This window comes from Primulina huaijiensis, unplaced genomic scaffold (genome assembly GCF_012295235.1).
Source record: "Primulina huaijiensis isolate GDHJ02 unplaced genomic scaffold, ASM1229523v2 scaffold37775, whole genome shotgun sequence".
Lineage (NCBI taxonomy): Eukaryota > Viridiplantae > Streptophyta > Magnoliopsida > Lamiales > Gesneriaceae > Primulina > Primulina huaijiensis.
Window position 1 is genome coordinate 778,031 of NW_027358831.1, and position 20,774 is coordinate 798,804.

The 20,774-nt window shown below is 36.2% G+C and overlaps 4 protein-coding genes across 4 annotated transcripts; all 4 read right to left on the reverse strand.

Moving 5' to 3' along the window:
• Positions 1-3,583: 3,583 nt before the first annotated feature.
• On the reverse strand, positions 3,584-6,205 carry LOC140968799 (serine/threonine-protein kinase-like protein CCR4). The gene has a single exon (XM_073429910.1). It carries the CDS (start codon positions 6,100-6,102, stop codon positions 3,751-3,753), a length of 2,352 nt encoding a protein of 783 aa, XP_073286011.1. The 5' UTR covers positions 6,103-6,205; the 3' UTR covers positions 3,584-3,750.
• Positions 6,206-6,980: 775 nt separating this feature from the next.
• LOC140968802 (alpha-(1,4)-fucosyltransferase) lies at positions 6,981-10,171 on the reverse strand. The gene is made up of 3 exons (XM_073429913.1): positions 9,483-10,171; positions 8,213-8,386; positions 6,981-7,675 (listed from the first exon to the last, which is right to left on the reverse strand). Exons 1-3 carry the CDS (start codon positions 9,963-9,965, stop codon positions 7,106-7,108), a joined length of 1,227 nt encoding a protein of 408 aa, XP_073286014.1. The 5' UTR covers positions 9,966-10,171; the 3' UTR covers positions 6,981-7,105.
• A 3,034-nt stretch (positions 10,172-13,205) lies between these two features.
• Positions 13,206-14,588, reverse strand: LOC140968667 (uncharacterized). Its single transcript, XM_073429692.1, has 2 exons — positions 14,387-14,588; positions 13,206-13,632 (listed from the first exon to the last, which is right to left on the reverse strand). The coding sequence occupies exons 1-2, from the start codon at positions 14,463-14,465 to the stop codon at positions 13,415-13,417; spliced, it is 297 nt and encodes a 98-aa protein (XP_073285793.1). The 5' UTR covers positions 14,466-14,588; the 3' UTR covers positions 13,206-13,414.
• Positions 14,589-15,014: 426 nt separating this feature from the next.
• On the reverse strand, positions 15,015-18,412 carry LOC140968803 (uncharacterized). The gene is made up of 5 exons (XM_073429914.1): positions 17,595-18,412; positions 16,718-17,173; positions 15,906-16,283; positions 15,753-15,820; positions 15,015-15,337 (listed from the first exon to the last, which is right to left on the reverse strand). Exons 1-5 carry the CDS (start codon positions 18,222-18,224, stop codon positions 15,121-15,123), a joined length of 1,749 nt encoding a protein of 582 aa, XP_073286015.1. The 5' UTR covers positions 18,225-18,412; the 3' UTR covers positions 15,015-15,120.
• Between the last annotated feature and the right edge of the window lie 2,362 nt (positions 18,413-20,774).

Genomic DNA, 20,774 nt, shown 5'->3' on the forward strand with positions numbered 1-20,774 from the left:
TTTAATGCTGATTTTCAATTTAGCCCAAACGTTGTTCAAAATGAACTAATATCTCGTTTAAACAGGGGTATTTTTTTTAACATCGATCACGAGGTGACCAAGATTATTTAACTAATTTTTTCGTTTAAACCTACTCGTCATATTTTACGAATTTGTAACTCGTTCCAGAACAAATATATAATGCAAATAATGCTTCTGAGAGTTATATAGGAAAATTTTGATAAAGAATTATATCTCAAGTCTTCAGACGTCATGTTCCGTTCCCATTTGAGGCTCAAGAAATATGATAGAAATCATGTTTTGGACATTAGTAGTTTGCAGTTGTTGAGCATGAAGATAAAGAAAAAATTTATTCAAGAAAACACTTATATGTCCTCCTGGAAAATGGAAATACACTTGTATCATGTGAAGATTTATTCTCATTAAAAAAGTTCATGTTCAAGTCTAGAGCTGTTAAACGGGTTAGTATGTCTGACCGACCTGTCCCACCACATTAAATACATGAGTTGAGTTGACAATATCACAACCCACTAAAATGCAAGCCACCCCACACCGCCAAATTCAATACAAAATTGGTTTGGCTCGTCACATGAAATTAGTAAGTTGCACTGATAATTTTGCAATACGTCATAGTACTATTAAAGTCTTCTCCAATCCACCGCTTAGGTTTTAGCTGTTCATTTCTATCGCGTACTGTTGTATATAAATCTCATTTGTATCCTTCAATTGTTTTTATAATATTCATGCATGGATGATGTTCATCTGTATATGGATACGATATGCAATACGATTGCTGAACAAAATATCGTAAATGTAAGGCTGCACTGATTTGGAAAGCACGTGTTCTGTTTTTTCTGAGATCGAACTAGCTGCTTTTCATTTCCTAAGTAATGGAATACATACAGAAGCAGATAATTATGGTAGCATATCTTGGTTTCCAATGGATAAATCTGAGCAACTTGATTTTGTTTTAGTTGTTGAGATACATACAAATAGAATTTTTCTAAACAATTAAGAAAATCATGCAAATAACTGTGCTTGGGAGCGAGCTTCTCAATTAGAAATTCACCATTAAATTTTATAATACAGTCTTTCAGAAAGTTCAAGTCAATTATTTGTATTTTCTACAAGGAAAACACAGAGAACAGAGAAGTGCATCTTGCAACTATCTGCGACTCTGCATATTCTCATGAACAATATATAGACAGACATGCTGTTCCATCTCCTATAGGAGCTCAAACAAAATGTAGAACCTGTAAATAAAAACATGGAACCCACGGTCAAAAATCAAGAACCTATCTAGTACTAATAAATCGAGAAGACTTTGGACAAAACAAGTATAATAATCATGAAATTGCTTGGTCTACCACCCATCTATGGGAAAAATCTCAAGATAATCCTTCAAATTCTAACGCATGATGCCGGTCTGCAGATGCCATGATAAAATAGCTACTTCAGTATTAGCATTTATCATCTTAAATTAGGGTAATAGGCATACTGGTCAAATTGCCGCTGTCAACTCAAAATGCTGACTTTCAAATACTTGTGCTAAAAAACACGTTCTTCATTCATGTATCATCGATTTTCTTCTAAAGTTTAATGCTTTACAAGGTGCAAATGCTAAAACTCTGATGCATCGTGTGAACTAGAGCAAACTTTCTCCACTGTTACGCACCATATAGAAAGTTGAAATCAAGTGAGATTGGGCACCAATATCAAGATTTCTTAGCAAAGAAACGACAATCATTTTAATTTTTAGGACAGAAAATTCACGGATCATGTCTTCTTTTCCCTTGATAATGTTTTAGTAATAAAAAATTAAAAACAGCTAAGGGAATAGCCCGACAACCAGTAACATTCGGCTTGCGGGAAAAGATTAAAGTGACCATGTCCGCAAACATCGATCTGTAATCACATGTAGCCAATATGCACAGCAAATATCATACAATGTGCAAACAAAAAAAATCTCTTATTTATAGTCCTTCAAGAAACACTAGAGTTGAAAAATCATGCTTAATAGCAATATAGAAAAATGCATTAGTTCAAGCAACATGAATGAAATCCAGAAGAAGATCATAATAAGCACAATCTTTACCCGTTCAAAGAAATCTAAATCGATAGTAATCTTAACATTTTGAACTATAATATCCAAAAATACACTTACAGATTCCGAATGAACAAGAAATACTAATCACTTAACAATCCCTTGCTCGTGGCAACAATTACCGTCGCCAGCGTGTTTGTTCCTATCACCTTCATTTTCACCATGATCATGATCGCAGTCGCCCTCAGAATCAGAATCGTCCTCGTCAAAAGGCTTTTCTTTATGAAAGATGCAGCATTTTTTAGAGCTTTTCTTGTTCATAAACTCGTTGTCAACCGTTCCCTCTTTCCAAGACACCTTCTTTTTAGGGCGTTTCAATTTCAACACCAGAACCAAAGGATGTTCCTGCTGATTTGAGGACGATGGAGGATCTAGGGTTACGGTCGTGGTGGTGATTGTGGTGGCAGTGCCGGTGGAGCTGGCCATAGTTGTGCCCTATTTGATTTGTTGATTTGGGGGAAAATGAAGTCGTTATGGTCTATGGGCATTGATTTTGTCTCGATTCTTGTTCGTGCCGCGTAGAATATGGAATTATTTTGTTTATGACGTAAATAAATAATTAAAAAAATTAACGAAATATATAAAAAAAAAAAAGGAATAATTACCCTTTAGCCCCTGAGTTTATCCCATTTTCTCAATTCAGTTCTTCATTTTATAACTGTTTATTTTTCTCTTTTTAATCATATAGTTAATATCGGAAAAATGACATAAAATGAAGGATTAAATCAGACAGTTGAAAAACGAGCTACTGAAATGGGAAATGTTATATTAAAATAAATGAATGAAATAAATGAGGAGCCGAGGTTAAATTAGAAAATTAAATTAAATAAAGGGTCGGGTCGGGTCTCGAACCTCGACTCCTCCTGACCATTCGGTTATTTCGACTGAAATGTTTAATTAATTATGCTCGGTTGAATTGTCTCGGATGCGTATCTACTGGAACACATATATTAAATTTAATATAATTGTCTACTTATATATAAATGGATATGAGCTTCCATTTTAATATTGGTGAGACCTTTTCAATTACAGTGTGTTCGCTTCTAACGTTTGCATGTCGCCTTCACCCCGTCAGTGTAGTAACTTCAAAGACAAGAGTATTCGAGTTCGCATCTCTTCGTTGGACTTCTTCCAAATTGAAATATTATTAATTAATCTAGCACGTGGATGAGAAAATAAGTATGGTGATTATAAATTTTTAAAGATTATATAACAACTAAAGAAAATGTCAAATGCCAAATTTTGTGAGGGGAATTGGTGACACCATTTTGAATTTGGTGAATTGACTCATTCTTCCCTTCTAACTAAATAAATCTTGACAGAACTTAATATTTGGGATCACTTCTCTGGAGCTCATCATTAGTAAATTTATATTTGGATACAAGATCAAAATCATGAATAGATATATGTTAGGATTTTGTGTTTCAGAAATCTTGAACATTTGGCCTCCTTTCATAGGAATCGATTGTAATCAAAAGCTTAAACTCTTGGGAAATCGGGTATATAATGTCACATTGAATGCTTAATGATTGACGGCATGTCAACGAATAATTTTTGAGAAAGAAAATAAACATTTATCCTTAAAATTGTGTTTCTTCCTCCATTCACAGTATTATATGTACACATTTGAATGATGAACAGGCTACCTACTCCGACTTAGTTGCCATCGATGATCCCGTGGTGGATCGAGACAGTAACGGTGGAGCCAAACAGGCTTCCAAGGCTCTCTTCAAGCTATTTACAACTTCAGTCATCGTTGGCCTGTCACGACCCTCTGGCATCACGCAATCCGCTGCTAAGTATCCAACATAGGCCACCGCCTCTATCTCGAATGGGGTTGGTGCCGGCATTTTCGGGTCCAAAATCCTGTGAATTTCATCATGTATTATGTATGGAACGACATAATCCACCACATTTCTAGGCACCCCATTTTCATTCTTGTGAATCGCCTTGCGCCCGGATAAAAGTTCCAGCAGCACGACACCAAAACTGTAAACGTCGCTCTTACTAGTCAGCATTTCCAATCTGTAGTACTCGGGGTCCATGTACCCCATTGTTCCGGCGGCACGTAATAAGAGGTGCGTCTCATCATCTGGTGGTCCCATCAGTGAAAGTCCGAAATCCGAAACCTTGGCGGTCCATCTGGCATCTATTAGTATGTTTGAGGACTTGATGTCGCGGTGTATGATACGTGGCACAGCGAACTCATGTAGGTACTCGAGTCCTCTAGCAGCATCAAGGGCTACCTTGATTCGTTTCGGCCATGATGTTAGAGGAGAAGATTGCAGCTTGTGGAGATGGCTATAAAGGCTATAGTTGCTCATGTACTCGTACACTAAGACAAGCTCGTCACCGTCATCGCAGTATCCCAACAACCGAACAAGATTTTTGTGATTTAAGCGTGACAAAAACTCGAGCTCATTCAAGAATGCGCTGTCCTTGTCCTCTACGCTTCGTCTGGTTGCACCATTGGCATATGATGAAGAGGCGGACGTTTCGGCTCTCTTGAAGGCCACTTCCCGCCCGTCTTCCAATGTCGCACGATAGACTGATCCAAAGCTTCCGTGGCCAATCTTGTGATCCTCGGAGAAATTCTCGGTCACTCTAAGGATCATATGCAAGGGAAACTCCTCCAACTGACCCCCATTTCCCAAGCTCATCATCTGGCTGAGGCGCTTTTCTAATTCTGGTGCAGCTGGCTGAGCCTGCGCAGTTTGGCCACTCGGTGGAACTGAGCTGCCCTCTTCTAAATGTCCTGAATCATGAATCCTACTACTTCCTCTGTCTCTACGGTATCGAAAGAACAGAAAGGAACACAGAGATAATAACAGTGAGAAGGATCCAACGCAACCAAACACCATCAGGGCCACCATTTTAGCGTTCCATTTTCTGGTCTTTTCCATCACCAAGGACGGTGGTGGTGGCGGTGTCTCTGCTAACGGAGGCCACAGCCCAACTGAAGGTGTACAAGGTTGGCAGATCATTAGTCCTTGGTCACAATATTCACCATAATTAGGTAAAGGGCCACAAGAACACTGATTTCTAGTTCTGCAAGGACCTGGAACAATACCATTGAACACCAACGGATTCAAATCAAAATCTTCGTTACCCCAGCAAAGCAACGAGTAATCTGACATCTTGATACCACAAAAAATGGCCTCTTTCGCCTCTAGAGAAATAAAGAATTCATTCCTCAATGATTCAGGCATGTTGTATTCATTTTCTCCCCAACAACTCACAGTTCTGTTGGACCTTAGCGCACAACCTCGATTCTTCCCCAATGCCAGTGCTGTGAACTCGCCACGAGGCTTCTCCCCCGCCATATTGCCCCAGCATTCCAAGCTACCATTCAGAGAAATGGCACACGCATGGCGAAAACCAGCAGAAAGAAGCCTAAAATTTCCCATAGGAACATGACCAGTGACATTAGCATCATTTCCTAAACATTGAACTTGTCCTAAGCTTGACAAGCCACATACAAAATCATCCCCAACAGCAAGATCTGAAGTCAAAGCGGTATTAGTATGATCGAAACCTCGCCATTGCCAACATTGAAGAGCGTTTGAACCATCGAGTAAACCACAAATTTTGGAGTTCCCGGAGTCCAAATTTGTCAAAACTGGACCCGTATAAATCCTTTTACGCGTCATGTTGCTCCCTATATCCGAAAATCTCCAGCAGACCATGATTGAGGTGGATGAAGAGTAGAATGAACTTAAAGCACAAAGAAAACCATTTCCACCGACAATCCCAGAAACTGATCTCAAGGCAGGACCGAGTACAATTTGAACTCTCCGAGGAAAACTGGTGCAGTTAATGAAAGAAGGTGATTCTTGGCTATGATTAACATTCTGTGCTATCGCACATACTAATGTTTGGTTCCCGGTTTCAGATATTGCAACAGTGGAAAGCGAGTAAATTAATGGCAGGAAAAAACCAAAAAGAAGAGACAGAAAGAGGGAATAATGGAACAAAAATTTTAAAGAAAGAATTGCCATGGAAATGATTCGGAAGAAAGTTTTCTCATGGTGGTGCGGAAGAATGGAGATGAAAGGTTTCTGGAAAGTCGCTAATTCTTGATTCTCATTATGGCGTTCTTTATTTTTGAAAAATGCAAGGAAATATCAAAGAAAATCACGCGTTCGAGCTTGTAAAAGACTTGGTCCCATTGAACGTGTGTTTCGAACCAAAGGCAAAGGTAGCGCGTGGTCAAACAAAGTATGTAGACGTAGTATTATAAAGAAAGTCGCATGCACACGTGGAATATGCATCTATATATATTATTATTTATTACAAAACACTCCAACAGGTAAAGAATGACGTTTGCTTAAAGTGGGATACATACAGTTATTTATAAAATTCAATCCACGTAACATAATTAATTTTTGGTCTGATTCAAAACTTATGATACTGTATTTTGTTCGAATGCAACAGACTCTGGCCCAAGTCACAAGTTTGAGTATTTTCATTTGACTAGAAATTTTGCAGTGAAAATTGACATATTTGTACGCGTGTATGTAGGTCTAGTTGAAATGCATGTTTTTGAACAAGTAAATTTTAAAATTGAAGGAAAACGATAGACATTAGGAGCTACATTACATATCAGAATTTTGATGTCAATAACAAAAACGTAATATTTGTGAACAAGCCTACAACACACAGTCGTATCGAGAAATCAGACTTGACCAGTTTTGAAAAAATGAATTACGACCCATGAGATCAAACAGTTTCGTTACAAATTTTCATTCAAAACTCGAATAGTATCGGAATCTGCCGCACCACCACCTCATAAGTCATAACCAAAAAAACATTCGATTTAGTACATGGTTTCCGTGGATATAAATATTTCTATTTAACAAATACCTGTTTATATCCGTTTAATCAAAATTCTTGGATCTACATATGATTGATTCTCAGGCCTTTTTGGCAAGGAGAAGAATATTCACCAAATTAATTTTAGATACATCTTCGCTACGGGTCAGCTAACAAAATCAGCCCCGTTTAAAACCGTTTTGCATTTCTCCCATTTTTTCTGCTCACAGCCTCGCATAATCTGCACGGTAATGAGTCTAAGCTCGCTGAGCGGGTTTTCCCATAGTTTCCCAACACCCCACATCTTCTCCATGCATGGTATTCCGCATAAGCTACAGGATCGTTAGCTAGGGACTTGATGTAATTAGCCAGTTCAACCATGGAACTGAATTGTGTGCCATCTATTATGGAATGAGGAGGTACAAAGTTCCAAACATCTGGTGCACCAAAGTATATGGGAACGGCCCCTGAATCCAGAGGGTAAAAGAGTTTCTCAGTCACATAACTCTCGGTCATGGTGTTCTCGATTGCAAGGACGAACTTGTAGTGGGACATGGCACAGTGCAGATGATCCCACCATTTAGGTGCTTCTTTGGCATCTTTCATGCATTCGGGATAGAGAGAGAGCGCCATATCGAGACCTCCAACATTGTTCAAGCACTTGCCGAATGAGTGGTGGGGAAGCAGGCTGAGTAGCTTTTTAGCAAGTTCGTTCCTCTGAGGTAGACATCGTGATGAAGACCAATAAACAAGAGTATCCTAGAATACAAAAATCATTGTTACTTTCAGGGCCGTGAAGAAAATAGTCCTGATCATTATGTAAAAAGCAAGGGTGAAAGGCGATCCAGACTGCCAGCCCAAGCTCGACTCAAGTTCAAGCATTTCGGGTACAGCTCAAGCCAGCTTCGAGCTTTAACATCTCAAACTCAAGTAAAAAAAATTTAAATAATTATTCTAAATTTTCAAATATTATTTAACTAATTTGATAAAAAAAAACGACAAATTTAACAACTAATGTATAAAATTAAAGGGTACTTTGGTAAATACCCAACAAGCTCGAGCTCAGATCCGAGCTACATTGATGTTCGAGAAAATCGAGTTTGTTGAGCTCGAGTAACTAGAAAATTACTTGAGCTGAACACATGTTGAATGTTTACTTTTTTTTGAATCGACCTCAAGTATGGTGCTACTAGAGGTCAACTAGGCTACTGCGCAGCCCTAAAAAACTAAGAAGTAACAAATGAAAAGATGTAAACAAGAAGGTAAGGGTATATGTTGATAATTGAGAACACTTGCATTGTTCTTGATGGAAGACAGATGATAATTTCGGCTGTTATGAAAAAGTCCTCCAGCGTAAGTAGCCTGAACGTCATCTTTAGCATGGTAGCTGATAAAAATGTCTTCGTAGCCTGACCTCTTCCGTCCAGCTTCAAGTTCCATATACACACGTACAGGATCTCCAACTCTCCTCTATCATCAAATGGAAAGACAATTTTATTCAAGGGGATGATAAATCGAAAGCTTATTTAGTGAAATGGCGTGGTTAACATGTTGTAGGAACAATCAAGACAATGGCAGCTCTACTTGAAAGCGGCTATTTGCAATGTGTAAATTTGTCTCAAGCAAATTCCTATAACAGGAAAGAGTTATTATGACCCCAAGATTGGGAAACAAGTCATCCACTCTAAAATTCAGCTTAAAATGTGTGCTAAAACAAAACCTGATTTACCAAAGAAATATCAAAATAAATCTGCCTGACCATAACAATGTTTCATATCTTTCAAACTTCTCCAGCATAATTTCACTTTGGTTCTGTATGTGACATCATGGACAGAACTCACTAGGTGATGAGAGGAAACTATTGCATGTGGTTTGCAACTGAAACTTATACGGTTTTAGAGTCACAATGTTGCAATACACGCAAGTTAATATGCTATTGCTAGTCATTAAAAAACTTAGATCCCAAAGAAGTATCAGAATACATTAAAACTGTGATAAAAATATATCTAGCTCGATTTATACATAACCCTATATTAGACTTGCCTTGTATGCGTTCAAATGCACATGGGTGAAAGTAGACATAATAGCCATTTGCATTGGTGAATGACTAAAAACAGACTAAGGTGTGCTCATGAAAACATAATTGTTATATCCTATTTATTTAGATTAATGATCTTGCTCACATTTTTCAGAGGGCAATTCTTCAATAACTATTCGAGAACTCCTGGTTAAAAAGTTACCTTTCAGATTCAGAATTTTAACTCCCAAGTGAAAAATCTTAATTTAGCAATTGATCAGACAAATTGAACCGCTGTTGATTTTGCTCTCAGTGATTATCTTTCTAGGGACAGACAGATAAAAGTACAAACACAAAACTCCACAGGGCTAAAATTTAACAACATAAACAGGAACGTAATCACACATTTATCCTAGGGTTGGATTCGAAAAGTAAATCCGGCAACACCATTCTACCATAAAATATAAATATGGAAAGCCCTAAAAGTAAGATTCTTCAAAGAACAGCAAATTGAGCCGGGCAAAAAGTTGGTTCCCAGAAATCAACTACCTGCAATGGAGGAGTGGTAGTTTCAAACAAGAGGGCATCAGGAGTATCAGCAAGAACTTGTGATTTAGTCCACAAACAGCTCAGCCCACATCTGCAACTATACAAATTGTCCATATTATCAGGAATCCAAGTCCACCCTTTGACCAAAACACTGACATGTTTCATCTTCAACTCACCACACTTGATCTCACCATCAACATTCTGTAAAGATGAGATCTTCAACCCATTTCTCAAAAACTCTTCATGTTTTGCCCTGAATCGAGCACAACCGACTAGAGAATCCCATTTCTTGAATGCTTTAAGGAGGTCTTGGAAGGGTTCTGGTGCGCTGGATTTTGAAAGGTTTAGTAAAGCTGAGGGTTTAGGATAGGGGATTGAAGATTCTGCCGCCGGAAATTCAAGAAAATCCGTTAAGAAGAGGATTAGAATCGCAAACCCAAGCATCAATGTGATTAACAAGGTGTTTTTCGATTTGAATTGCATAGTGGCAAAGGGTAAATCAAGAAAATTCTCTTATCAATTCCGTTTCTCCATGTTAAACAAATTGGGTAGAAGAAAAATAATTTATTTTGTTTCTGTATGCATTTCTAATTAAAATTAGACAGGTTCGTACAATCGAAAAACTGCCGCAGACCAAAATAGGAAAGAGATGGGAAAAGGAGAAATTAATTCCAGGTAAATTGTTCTTGTTGATCCTCTCATAATTCCACGTTTTTATTCGTAAATTAATCAATTTTTTTCCAAGAAAAATGATCTTAAATTAATTATTTCAAAGATCATCAAGAAATGTCCATTGAACAATAAATTGGATTTTATTATATGTGTATTTATCCCAAAGAAACGTGGGCTTACTCTAGATTCTTTATCTATTTTCAAATAATTTTTACAGTCTAATTAAAAAATTATATATCGGAATAATAAATATAAGCCAAAAACTTATGTGAGACGATCTCACGGGTCGTATTTTGTGAGACGGATCTCTTATTTGAGTCATCCATGAAAAAGTATTATTTTTTATGCTAAAAATATTACTTTTATTGTGAATATCGGTAATGTGACCCGTCTCACAGATAAAGATTCATGAAACCGTCTCACAAAAAACCTACTCTAAATATAGATGTCTTCTAAATAAATGCTGGCAAAAACTTGTGTGAGACGGTCTCACGGATCGTATTTGTGAGACGGATCTCTTATTTGGGTCATCCATGAAAAAGTATTAGTTTTTATGCTAAAAATATTACTTTTTATTGTAAATATGGGTAGGGTTGACTCGTCTCACAGATTAAGATCCGTGAGACGGTCTCACATGAGACTCACTCATAAATGCTTTAGTCGACTAATCCAATATATTTTGACATTAACAAAACTTCTATTAATAAGAACTTCATAGTTAAGTTCGTTTGATTTTAGATAATTGTGGGATAGGTGATAATGAGAAATTTTTCAAAATGTGTGTGAGTGAGAATATAAGTACGCTGAAAAGGCTCGTCTTGACATAATGAAGACAGCGATCGAATATAGTGAGTTACACATTATTTAGCATAATAATCCCTTTGATAAAATGCTTTAATTATTAACATTTACGTTTGTTAATCTTAGTTAATTCATATGAGGCCTACGATTATTCTCGATCTATCCCCATCAAATGTACCCTATTATGTGCAGAAGGCACATGTTACAATAATGATGCAATGAATATTAGAGCCTGCAGGATCTAACCAAAGGAATGGAGCTAACATGTTTCATCTCGGATTCATTCCATGAATAATATTTATTCCTCATTTCTTTCATCGAAACATGTGCACGATTTTCATATTAAACATTCAAGGTCAACGTAATATAACGAGATACGTTTTCAACTTCTTGAAAACATTAAACCTCGAATCATAGAATTTTTTTTCTTAACAAAGTAATAATGTCAAAAATTCTCTTTTTAAAAAATAAAGTATTTTGAGAAAAAATTTCGTGCTCTTTGAATTTTGGGTTGTGTATACTGAGGTCTAAATCCTATGGAATCAAATCCCGAGAATAGGTAGTAGTACATAATTCAAATCTTTTCGTATATCTTATCTTGGGTGGATGTGATATGGGCTGCACGAACTCCTAGCATGCTAGCTAGCTGATTCACACAGACGAAGGAAAATGCATGCATGCAATTATGGCAAACTTATTACTGAACCAAATCAAATTCACTGACACCATGTGCCGAGCAGGCCAACAATCATACACAAACGTGTGCGTCTGTAAGACCTCGACTATAAATATGGATATCTCCCTCCGTATCTCTTCCTTGTACTTGGGACATGCATGCTTGCTATCCGTATTCTCCCACCCTTTTGTTACATATATTTGATCATCCGTCGATAATGTCCAAAGAAGTAGTAACTGGTGATGATGTCCGCAGGAAGATCGCTCCAAAGGGGTATTTTGTGGTTTATGTCGGCAGTGAAATGGCAAGATTTGAGGTTCCCACGTTTTTCTTGAGAACCCCTATGTTTCAGAGACTTCTTGATAGAGCTGCGGAAGAGTATGGATTTGGGAATAGTGGTAGAATCATTCTTCCTTGTGATGAACCTTCTTTCCGAAGGCTCGCTTCAGTTTTATCAAACATTAAGTGCTAGGTAGTACTTCTCAATGTACAAAATAGTCGGTGAGGTGCCGGGAATGTAATTGAAACGGAGGCAAGAATGTAATATCAAACATTTCGGCAAGACATAACTTGCATACGCATTATATTCAAAAAATGATTCATTAATTTGGTGAAATGATGGACATCCATTAGAATAACATGCTTGTATTTTCGTTGAAACAAAGAGAAAAGTAACGGACGACATAACTTTACATATGGTTCAGCATATTCTTATCTGGTGAAACATAGCAATTCTTTCACAAGTTAGCATTTCGAAATTTCTAAATAGTAATGAACATTTCTCTGTAATATCATGGTAATTCCAAAGTATTGTAGTGTTTGGGTTTTTTTTTTTCCATAGACTGTTTAAGAAGGCTAACCGAAATGTAAAAACCGAAGAGAATGGAAAACTTATAAATCGAGGTATGCAGAAATATTGAGCACAAAAAAGACTATCTTATCAGAATAATTCCTCAGTGTGACAGCATCCAACCAACCTACTTCCCAAAAATATAATGATCCCCCTGCGCAAAGTAAACACAATAAAGCTAGCTATAACAAAGCCACAGAAAACAGGGGTTATTTTCTGTGTGTGAGAAATTAAATAGGACGGAGTAAAATAAAGACTTTTAGACATATTAAATCTGTAAGTCATGGCCAATTATTAGCAAATAGAATAACAACTAATTAAATGTTTGAGCCGTTATAATAAGTTAGAGCGCAAATGAAACAGCTGTTGACTGATTGAATGGTTTTTGACACGGAATACAAATTTTATATGCCTCAGTTTTCCACTATGTTAAAAATCTTATAAGTCCGCACGCTTCACAACAAAAGTTTTGGAGAACAAAGTGTGTTTTGTGATTTCATGAGTATTTCAGTGAACTTGTCTTAGGTTTTATGAGAAACACTATGCCTTCACTCTAACAAAGATGACATCCATGAAGTGGATAATACTCTTTAAACAACTTCCGTCAAGGACTTTGGATTCATTGTTTAGAAAGAAACAAAAATAAGTTGGTTATGTTTGTTTCCACTTCCAGAGATGGAAACACCCCCTAAGAATGAATACAAACATAGTCCATTGCTTACAATTTACAGATCCAAGAAAATTTTATTGATAAAACAGCAAACAAAATACTATTTTCAGACTTACAAAGATGATAAACAGCATGTAGCTAAGTGAAAGCTGAAAACCGAGCAATTCAAAGCAACGACAAATTCATGCCTTCTGTGCGTCTACAAAGAACATTTCAAAATAGTATCTGTTATTGCAGGAAAAAGATAGTTTAACGGGAAAATCTTAAGCAGAAGCGGTCTTCCTCTGCTGAAATATGACAGCATAAATGGGGACACCAACGCCAATGCTGAATGCTGTAAGCACGCCAAGAGTCATTGTCAGTTTCTGGTTTTTCATCTTGTCCAAGTTATACATATGCTTTGCGTGAAGGTAGAATGGCTCGTCGTGACCATGTCCTCCTCCCATTTTCTTTGCACCAGTTGAGTGAATGCCCCTGTTAACTGTCAGAGAACAACAAATTGCGTAACTCCATGAGTCAAGATATAGCTAAAAGCAACATCCTTTGGTGCTCCAGTGGAATCTACCCAGAAGAGCAATCAAATTGATATGATGCTTGAGAAAGCAGCTAAAAGGAAACTTGAAATAAAAATCATGATTGGATAGCGGCCACGTTTCCATGAAAATGAGGGGGAGGTAAGCAGGTCATATTGGAAGTTACTAGTGATATAAGCAGTCATACAAGGGGATAAAAACTACTATATAGGTGATGAAATTTAATTTCGGTATAAATTGTTGAATTGAAATAAATGGAAGGAGAAATCCATAGTACAGGTTAGTGAACTAGTTGATAAAAGAGTGAAATATGTTGGGTAAAAAAACATAGAGGAAATTCAAGATGACGAACAATAAGATCCAACAAGACAACTCATCGGTAATATATCAACTTCTGCAGATAGTTTATGCACACTATAATGTCATCCGATACAGCAAAATTTAGGTCCTTGAAATTGTAATGCTACAAAATTTAACCATTGAAATATGAACATATTCATGCCCTAAACCGAAAATTTCCACCAATTAGCAGGATAAAATTAATCTAGACGATTAAACAATAGATTAGAAAAATAAGATTAAGAACCCATAAAAAAGATCGGAACAAACAATGAATAAATCATAAAGAGCTGGTTTCTTTTACGATGTATTGAATAAACAACAAAGACAATTCGGAAAAGCATAAAAAGGCAAGGCGGGAACCAGATTTAGCGAGAAATGGTTGGGTAGAATAGCATAGCAGCTTGGATGCACATGATTTCAACCCGTTGTTCATTGCCATTCCTCGAAGATAAAAATTTTCAACGCAAAATCAAAATAAGAGAATCTGCTTCTGATTTGTGTGTTCAATTTCCGTCGAGGAAGAGTCGAAGAAAGAAATGGTACAGTACAAGGGTTCGTTGCCATGAGTTCATATGATTGGCACGTGCACTACTAATTTGGGCTTCATGTGTTGGGCTATCGTAATGGGGCCACCAGAACAAATGTATTAACCCAACACTTATTTATTTGGAAGTTCAATAGAAATTGGCTTCAATTTCATATTTGAAATTTCCTTCGATTGATACAATGAGAATAATTTTTTTAGGGAATGAAAGTAGTTTTCAGATGAATTTTCTTTGATATCTATTTGAAATGGAAATTTCATCAACAATCTTTAGGATGCTATCGTTCTTCAAGACAAGATAAAAGAAATTAATTAAAAAAGTAAAATTATCTAAATAAAATTATTAAATTGGAATGAGAAAATCAATTAGAGCAGAAATGATGAAAGGACATATTAGTCTTATAATATGAAACAATTACGTGTAATTAATTTTATAGCATAACAGAATATATATATATATACACACACACACACACAAAAATCTAGTGGTTAAATAACAAGCTAGCTATAGCTAAAAGATTTTTTACATGCACACATCCAATTAAAGTCCCTAAGGAGAAAATGGGGCGGCCGCAGATCGTCTAAAATCCAAAGACTTGAGGGGTGAACATGGGAAAGGCTGCGTGCCAAGCATCCACAAATTCCCATTGTGTGGCAGCAACACTTGAGGATGATTGCTCTTTGTGGCATCTTCTCCAGCATTTGAAGCAGAAACTTCTTTGCTTCTCTTCACAAATTCAAAAAATTCTGCAACTTGGCGAGCGTACCTGCATGCAGAAACAATATCGCAGGTAATAAAAATGAGATTAAAGTGATCGGATAAAAAAATCAGTAGATGCTGTTTGGGGAAATATTAGTGAAGCAAAGGTACTAGAATTCTTGGTGATGATATCCTTGCGTGCAACCAACTTTGACCGAAATCAAAGCCATCTTAATGCTTAAGGTCCCAATATGTCCCAAGAATATGGAAATAGAGATGATGATCGATGATAGTACAAGATAATTATGGTAGGCGGTTGAAAATAAAGATTAGACCCTCGAATTTTAAAAACAAAGAGTAACAACTTTGAGGGTTGAGACAGCACCACATAAAACTAGCATTTATCATACTACAGAATTTCCTTCCTCATCCTGAAACAAATATGCAAAGTACGCATAAGAAAACAGGGAAAGACAACATACTCCTGCTTAGCTTCTGTGTCTCTGCTAAAATCGATGTCTGGCTCGCAGTCAAGAACCAAGGCAGGGACCTACTCATCACCAACCAAACGTAAGTTAAAGATTCAATGCAACAAATTTTTGTAGAAGAAAGCCAAAATCAAGCATAGACCACACCTTTTGGATGCTTGAGTGCAAATGATCACCATCCAAATAAAACACACGATCTCTTATATTGGGGTGTAAGCGCAAGTCTATGGAGTTGGTTGCCTTACTCACAGACAGCACTCTATGATTTCCACTTTGGAACGGGAAAAGCCAGCTTTCATGCTTTTCATGCAAGTCTTGTAAATATTTTAGAGACACTCCACCTTCCTCTTCTCTCTTTCGCAGCATCATACGCTTGTGGCAAGTACCAGGACTTGCACGTAGATAAATAAAACCATCAGGGATAAGACCGGGCAAACTTGAAACAACAGGATCGAACCATGAGTCATAAATGCTTATCTCCATCTCATTCATCCACTTTGCCTCGTGAACAGCTCTGACAAAGACCTTCAAAACAGAAGACAAAATCAGCACCGCTAAAATAATCCCAACAAGAACACAGATGTTTCACAAGAAAGCAGAAACTTGAGTTCAAAACTTATGCAGGACTCTTGGAACATGCATTCAGAGGATGACAAGATTATTTTGAGTGGCAGGTTAGCCAAATAACTGATGCACATTGCGGTTAATTAAAATTTTACTCATTGCTTCTTATATTTGATAAGTGATACTAAAACAAACTGCAATTTTTTATGGACATATCCCGCCACAACAGAACACATTAGGTATTGATAGCATCCCAATGTCTGCGCTAGGGAAAAGAAAACAATTTCGCAGGGAAAAAATAGTAGCATATCTACTATATACCAAAGGAAAACAAAAGCCTTTCTTCTTGTTGAATAAAATCATGAAAGCAAGATTAATAAAAGGTAGACGCTTACCATTCTGTCACTGAAAACACTTCTCTCCATCAGTCTCAGTGGTTTGATACCACCAGAGGACTCTTTTTCCTGCATAACTCTCGTCACAAACACATAGTTTTGAAAGGTATAGGCATATCTCTCTGGTTCAGCATAAAAGGCATCTAAAATATTGAAGTGGTCTGGACCAACATCTTGCCACTTGTCAATGGGTTCAGGAACAATCTCCACGAGATCTCTGAGCTCTAGTGTTTCATTGGCTATTCTTTGCAAAAACGTGGTCTTTCCAACACTGATATTTCCTTCCACACACAAAGTGATGCGCTTCTTTTGGACCGGCTTCAAATTATTCTCCTTCGACTCTTCATCCACACTCTCCTTGATAAATGTAGTTATACTCTCCGCATGGTGTTTGTGTATGATTCCAACCGAACTCTGTAAGAACTCCACCATTTTCTGACTGGATTTTCCAAAGAACTGCAACAGAAATAGCATTCACACTTGTCATCAAAGCAATCTAAGAAAACATCTATACTAGTTTATTTACTATAATTTCCCCCGCGCAATTGTTATAATTTTTTGGCAGCTGGTAAACATTCAAAATTAGCAAGCCAACCAAAGAACTGACTTCTTTCCTGTTTAACTTCGATTCACTTAAAAAAAAAAAAAAAAAAAAAAAAAAAAAAAAGTCACCAAATGTAGGAGATGCCGCCAATAATAAAACGCTTCCGGTCTTTTCTTTACTTCCATTTTCACCAACAGTCGAAGGCCACTAAAACAAATCTAACCCCTCACACAGAATGTAATTACAGATTCGCAAAAATCCAAATCTACAACACATGGATAAACAAAAATAACTAAACTTCTTGAACATCAATGACACAGAATAATTATGTACCTTCTCTTTGTAAAGCTGTTTGAGCTCAGCAACACCCTCGAAACCTTTATCCACCAGCTTCCTCAAATTTCTTGGTCCTACTCCTGGAATCTTCAACAAATCAGGGCTCGAAAACACCGCGGCTCTATCACCACCACTAATTCCGCCTCGCCTCTTCATTACTCGTCTCTCCTCAGCCGCACCATTCACATTTTCAACATCATTCCCGCCATCCGCGGATAACTCACCGCCACTACCCGAGTTTTCGGCAAGCGCAGTAAACCACGCCCTCTGTCGGCACCCAGAGATACAACCATAAGCACTCTTCTCCGAAACAACCCAACCCCTCGAAGTCACCGTACTGCAACCATTACGAAAGCCCCCGCAGTTCTCAGCCCAGAAACTGGAGGTAGAAATTTCCATAACCCTGAGGCTCTGAGTCGTCAAGGTGAAAAAGGGGCTTCTCTGGATATGAATGCGGTGGTGAGGCAGACGGAGCACGGAGGCGGAGGACGACATTTTTGGGCCAAAATTAGAGGCACCGCTGAAAAACCCAGAAGAGAAAAGGCAAGCAGCATGAAAGGGTAGAGTGTTAACGGATAAAATAGGGGGGCCAGGGGCACAGGGGCTTCTGCTCAGCAACTTTTGCATCACTGTGGCGCATCTCAAACCCAAATACCAAACGATATAAATGGGTTTGTTTATATGTATGCAAGAAAGTGCAAGGGGAAGAAAGGGTTTTTGGGGAGTGGAGAAATCGGCCTTCAGGGTTTGGAGTAAATTAATGGAGACAACAAGAATTATTGCCACTGCTAACAGCAACACACCTTTCCAAATTTGGGGAGGATGATTTATTTATTGATTTTAAAATAGGATCATCTCAATTTCTGAATTATCCCTAAATTGTTAACACAGAGGCACCGATCCACCGATGTCACAAGTTTAAAACGACATCCATATGCTAAAAAACAATGGATAGATATATATATATATATATATATCATATGGTAATTTACTATATACTAATGTCACGTCAATGTTTTACAGTGATATATAAATAGAACAATTAAATCTAAATAGTAAAAAAAGTAAAAGTTAGTGCACTAAAAGTAAATTTTGAAAAATTATTTAACAAAAACTTAAATTTAACAAGTAAGTAAATCAAAAAATTATTTTCCACATGTATCATGTTATTTTACTAACGCAAGCATGCGTTAAATTCCTTGTTTAAATAAAATCAATTTATCATCAACTTTTTCAAGTAATAACAATATTGGAATCTCTCGTTATTTTACTGTAAAATTATTTTTATAAAAAAATGATATATTGACTATTAAAAATTATGGCAAAAACTTGTGTGAGACGGTCTCATGGACCGTATTTTGTACGACGGATCTATTATTTGGGTCATCTATGAAAAAGTATTACTTTTTATGCTAAGACTATTACTTTTTATTGTGAATATCGGTAGGGTTGACTCGTCACACAGATAAAGATTTGTGAGACCGTCTGACAAGAGACCTACTCTTAATTTTTATGCTAAGAATATTACTTTTTATTGCGAATATCGGTAGGGTTGACACGTCTCACAGGAAACCTATTCAAAAATTATATTTCCGATCTCATATCGGAAGCTCTCGTTATTTTATTGTAAAATTATTTTTGTTTTTGATATAGTCAATATATCATTTTTATTTTTTTTTATAAAAAGTTCCTGTTATATATACCACAATTTTTAAAATATATTATTAGTCATTATTATATACCGATAATAAAACTAAATTTTAATCAATAAGAAAAATATCACAAATCGATTTTATTTTGTAAAACCTACGATTGATTTTAATAAAGTATTAGATAAACTTTTAATAAAATCAATTATTATGAGGATTAATTACAATTACCTCCCTTAAAATTTGTCATTTTCACAAAAAAAGACTTAACTATATTTAAATATTATATGTGTATATATAAATAAATATATTAAAAAAACAAATAAATATGATAAGTTTTAACATTATATACATCCTCTCTTTTTTTTTATTTTTTTTCTTACATTTAATTTCTAAAAATATAAGATAAATACAAATCAAAGGGATCGGATGGATCTTTTTGTAATTTTAAAATTATCAAATTTTTTTGTTAATCTTCATAAATCTTATATTTGGATTTTTTTCTAACTATGACAAATCCAAGAGAGGTAAATTAATTTTTCCTTATTTTGAAAATTCATTTATTATATAGATATAATTGATCGCACTCACACTTTATTTTATGAGTCAATATTTTTTTGAAAATAATTTTATAAATAAGTTTAAATAAATATATAACATAAAATATAATACAAATAATATCGATTTACGAATATATGGACACTCGATTTTTCTAAATAAAAAATAATAATTGTCAAATGTTCAAAAATTCCTCTGTTTCAACTACAAATGACTATGTCCAAACTTTTTTAAAATGTAATTGTAACTAATTTTTCTTTACATGTTTTTGCGCCAAAAACATAACCTTGGAAAACACAGTTTTTTGGAGCTACTTGCGCCAGCTTCCAATGGCTCCATTTGCTGAAGGAGGAGGTGTATGAATTGTTTGCTACGATTGCTCGGGCTGTTTGGTATGTGCCTTGCAAGAGAATGCATGCACCGTCTCGACAACCAACGGATTTTAAGATTGATCGGGCCTATCTCTTTCTTGGATGTCTTCCGCAAAGCAAGTTTAGTGTGAAAAATATCGAACTAATCTCAGATCTTATCAAATCATTTAAGGTTGGATGTTGATACGGGTTTCGATGGTTCCCGGAGGTGGGGCAGTACGTCGATTTTGAAAATTCTTTTTATAATTCATGCCTTGTATGGTATGAATTAAATGCTAAAAAACAACATTAAACTTTGCCTACCTGTTTCCTATATATTTTTTTAAAGTGATTGTAAAGTGAAATTATGTGCGTCTCTCTTAGCTGTTATGAACGCGTGATTTTCTAAATACGGATTTTCTTTTTAAAAAATCAGAAAATAGTTTGCAGAAACAGTATAAAAATTGATTGCTAGAGTGTGTGTAAATTATTCAAATTATAGTAGATACTGATTATCTGGGAATTGAATGAAATCCAACTTTTCGCCTGTACGTAAACCAACACAGAATGCGAAACGGAACTCATTTGTGAACATAACCGGAGAACAAATTATAATTGTA

What these genes read in the sequence shown, in the direction of transcription:
- LOC140968802 (XM_073429913.1), bottom strand. Translation starts at nt 9,965, where the DNA reads ATGCAATTCAAATCGAAAAACACCTTGTTAATCACATTGATGCTTGGG. An exon ending in CTACCACTCCTCCATTGCAG is followed by an intron (nt 8,387 to 9,482) that starts GTAGTTGATTTC and finishes ATTTGATGATAG; the next exon opens with AGGAGAGTTGGAGATCCTGT. An exon ending in TGTCTTCCATCAAGAACAAT is followed by an intron (nt 7,676 to 8,212) that starts GCAAGTGTTCTC and finishes TTTGTATTCTAG; the next exon opens with GATACTCTTGTTTATTGGTC.
- LOC140968803 (XM_073429914.1), bottom strand. Translation starts at nt 18,224, where the DNA reads ATGCAAAAGTTGCTGAGCAGAAGCCCCTGTGCCCCTGGCCCCCCTATT. An exon ending in AACAGCTTTACAAAGAGAAG is followed by an intron (nt 17,174 to 17,594) that starts GTACATAATTAT and finishes TTTCTGTTGCAG; the next exon opens with TTCTTTGGAAAATCCAGTCA. An exon ending in GTGTTTTCAGTGACAGAATG is followed by an intron (nt 16,284 to 16,717) that starts GTAAGCGTCTAC and finishes TCTGTTTTGAAG; the next exon opens with GTCTTTGTCAGAGCTGTTCA.
- LOC140968799 (XM_073429910.1), bottom strand. Translation starts at nt 6,102, where the DNA reads ATGGCAATTCTTTCTTTAAAATTTTTGTTCCATTATTCCCTCTTTCTG.
- LOC140968667 (XM_073429692.1), bottom strand. Translation starts at nt 14,465, where the DNA reads ATGGCAATGAACAACGGGTTGAAATCATGTGCATCCAAGCTGCTATGC. An exon ending in ACCATTTCTCGCTAAATCTG is followed by an intron (nt 13,633 to 14,386) that starts GTTCCCGCCTTG and finishes GTTCTCTGACAG; the next exon opens with TTAACAGGGGCATTCACTCA.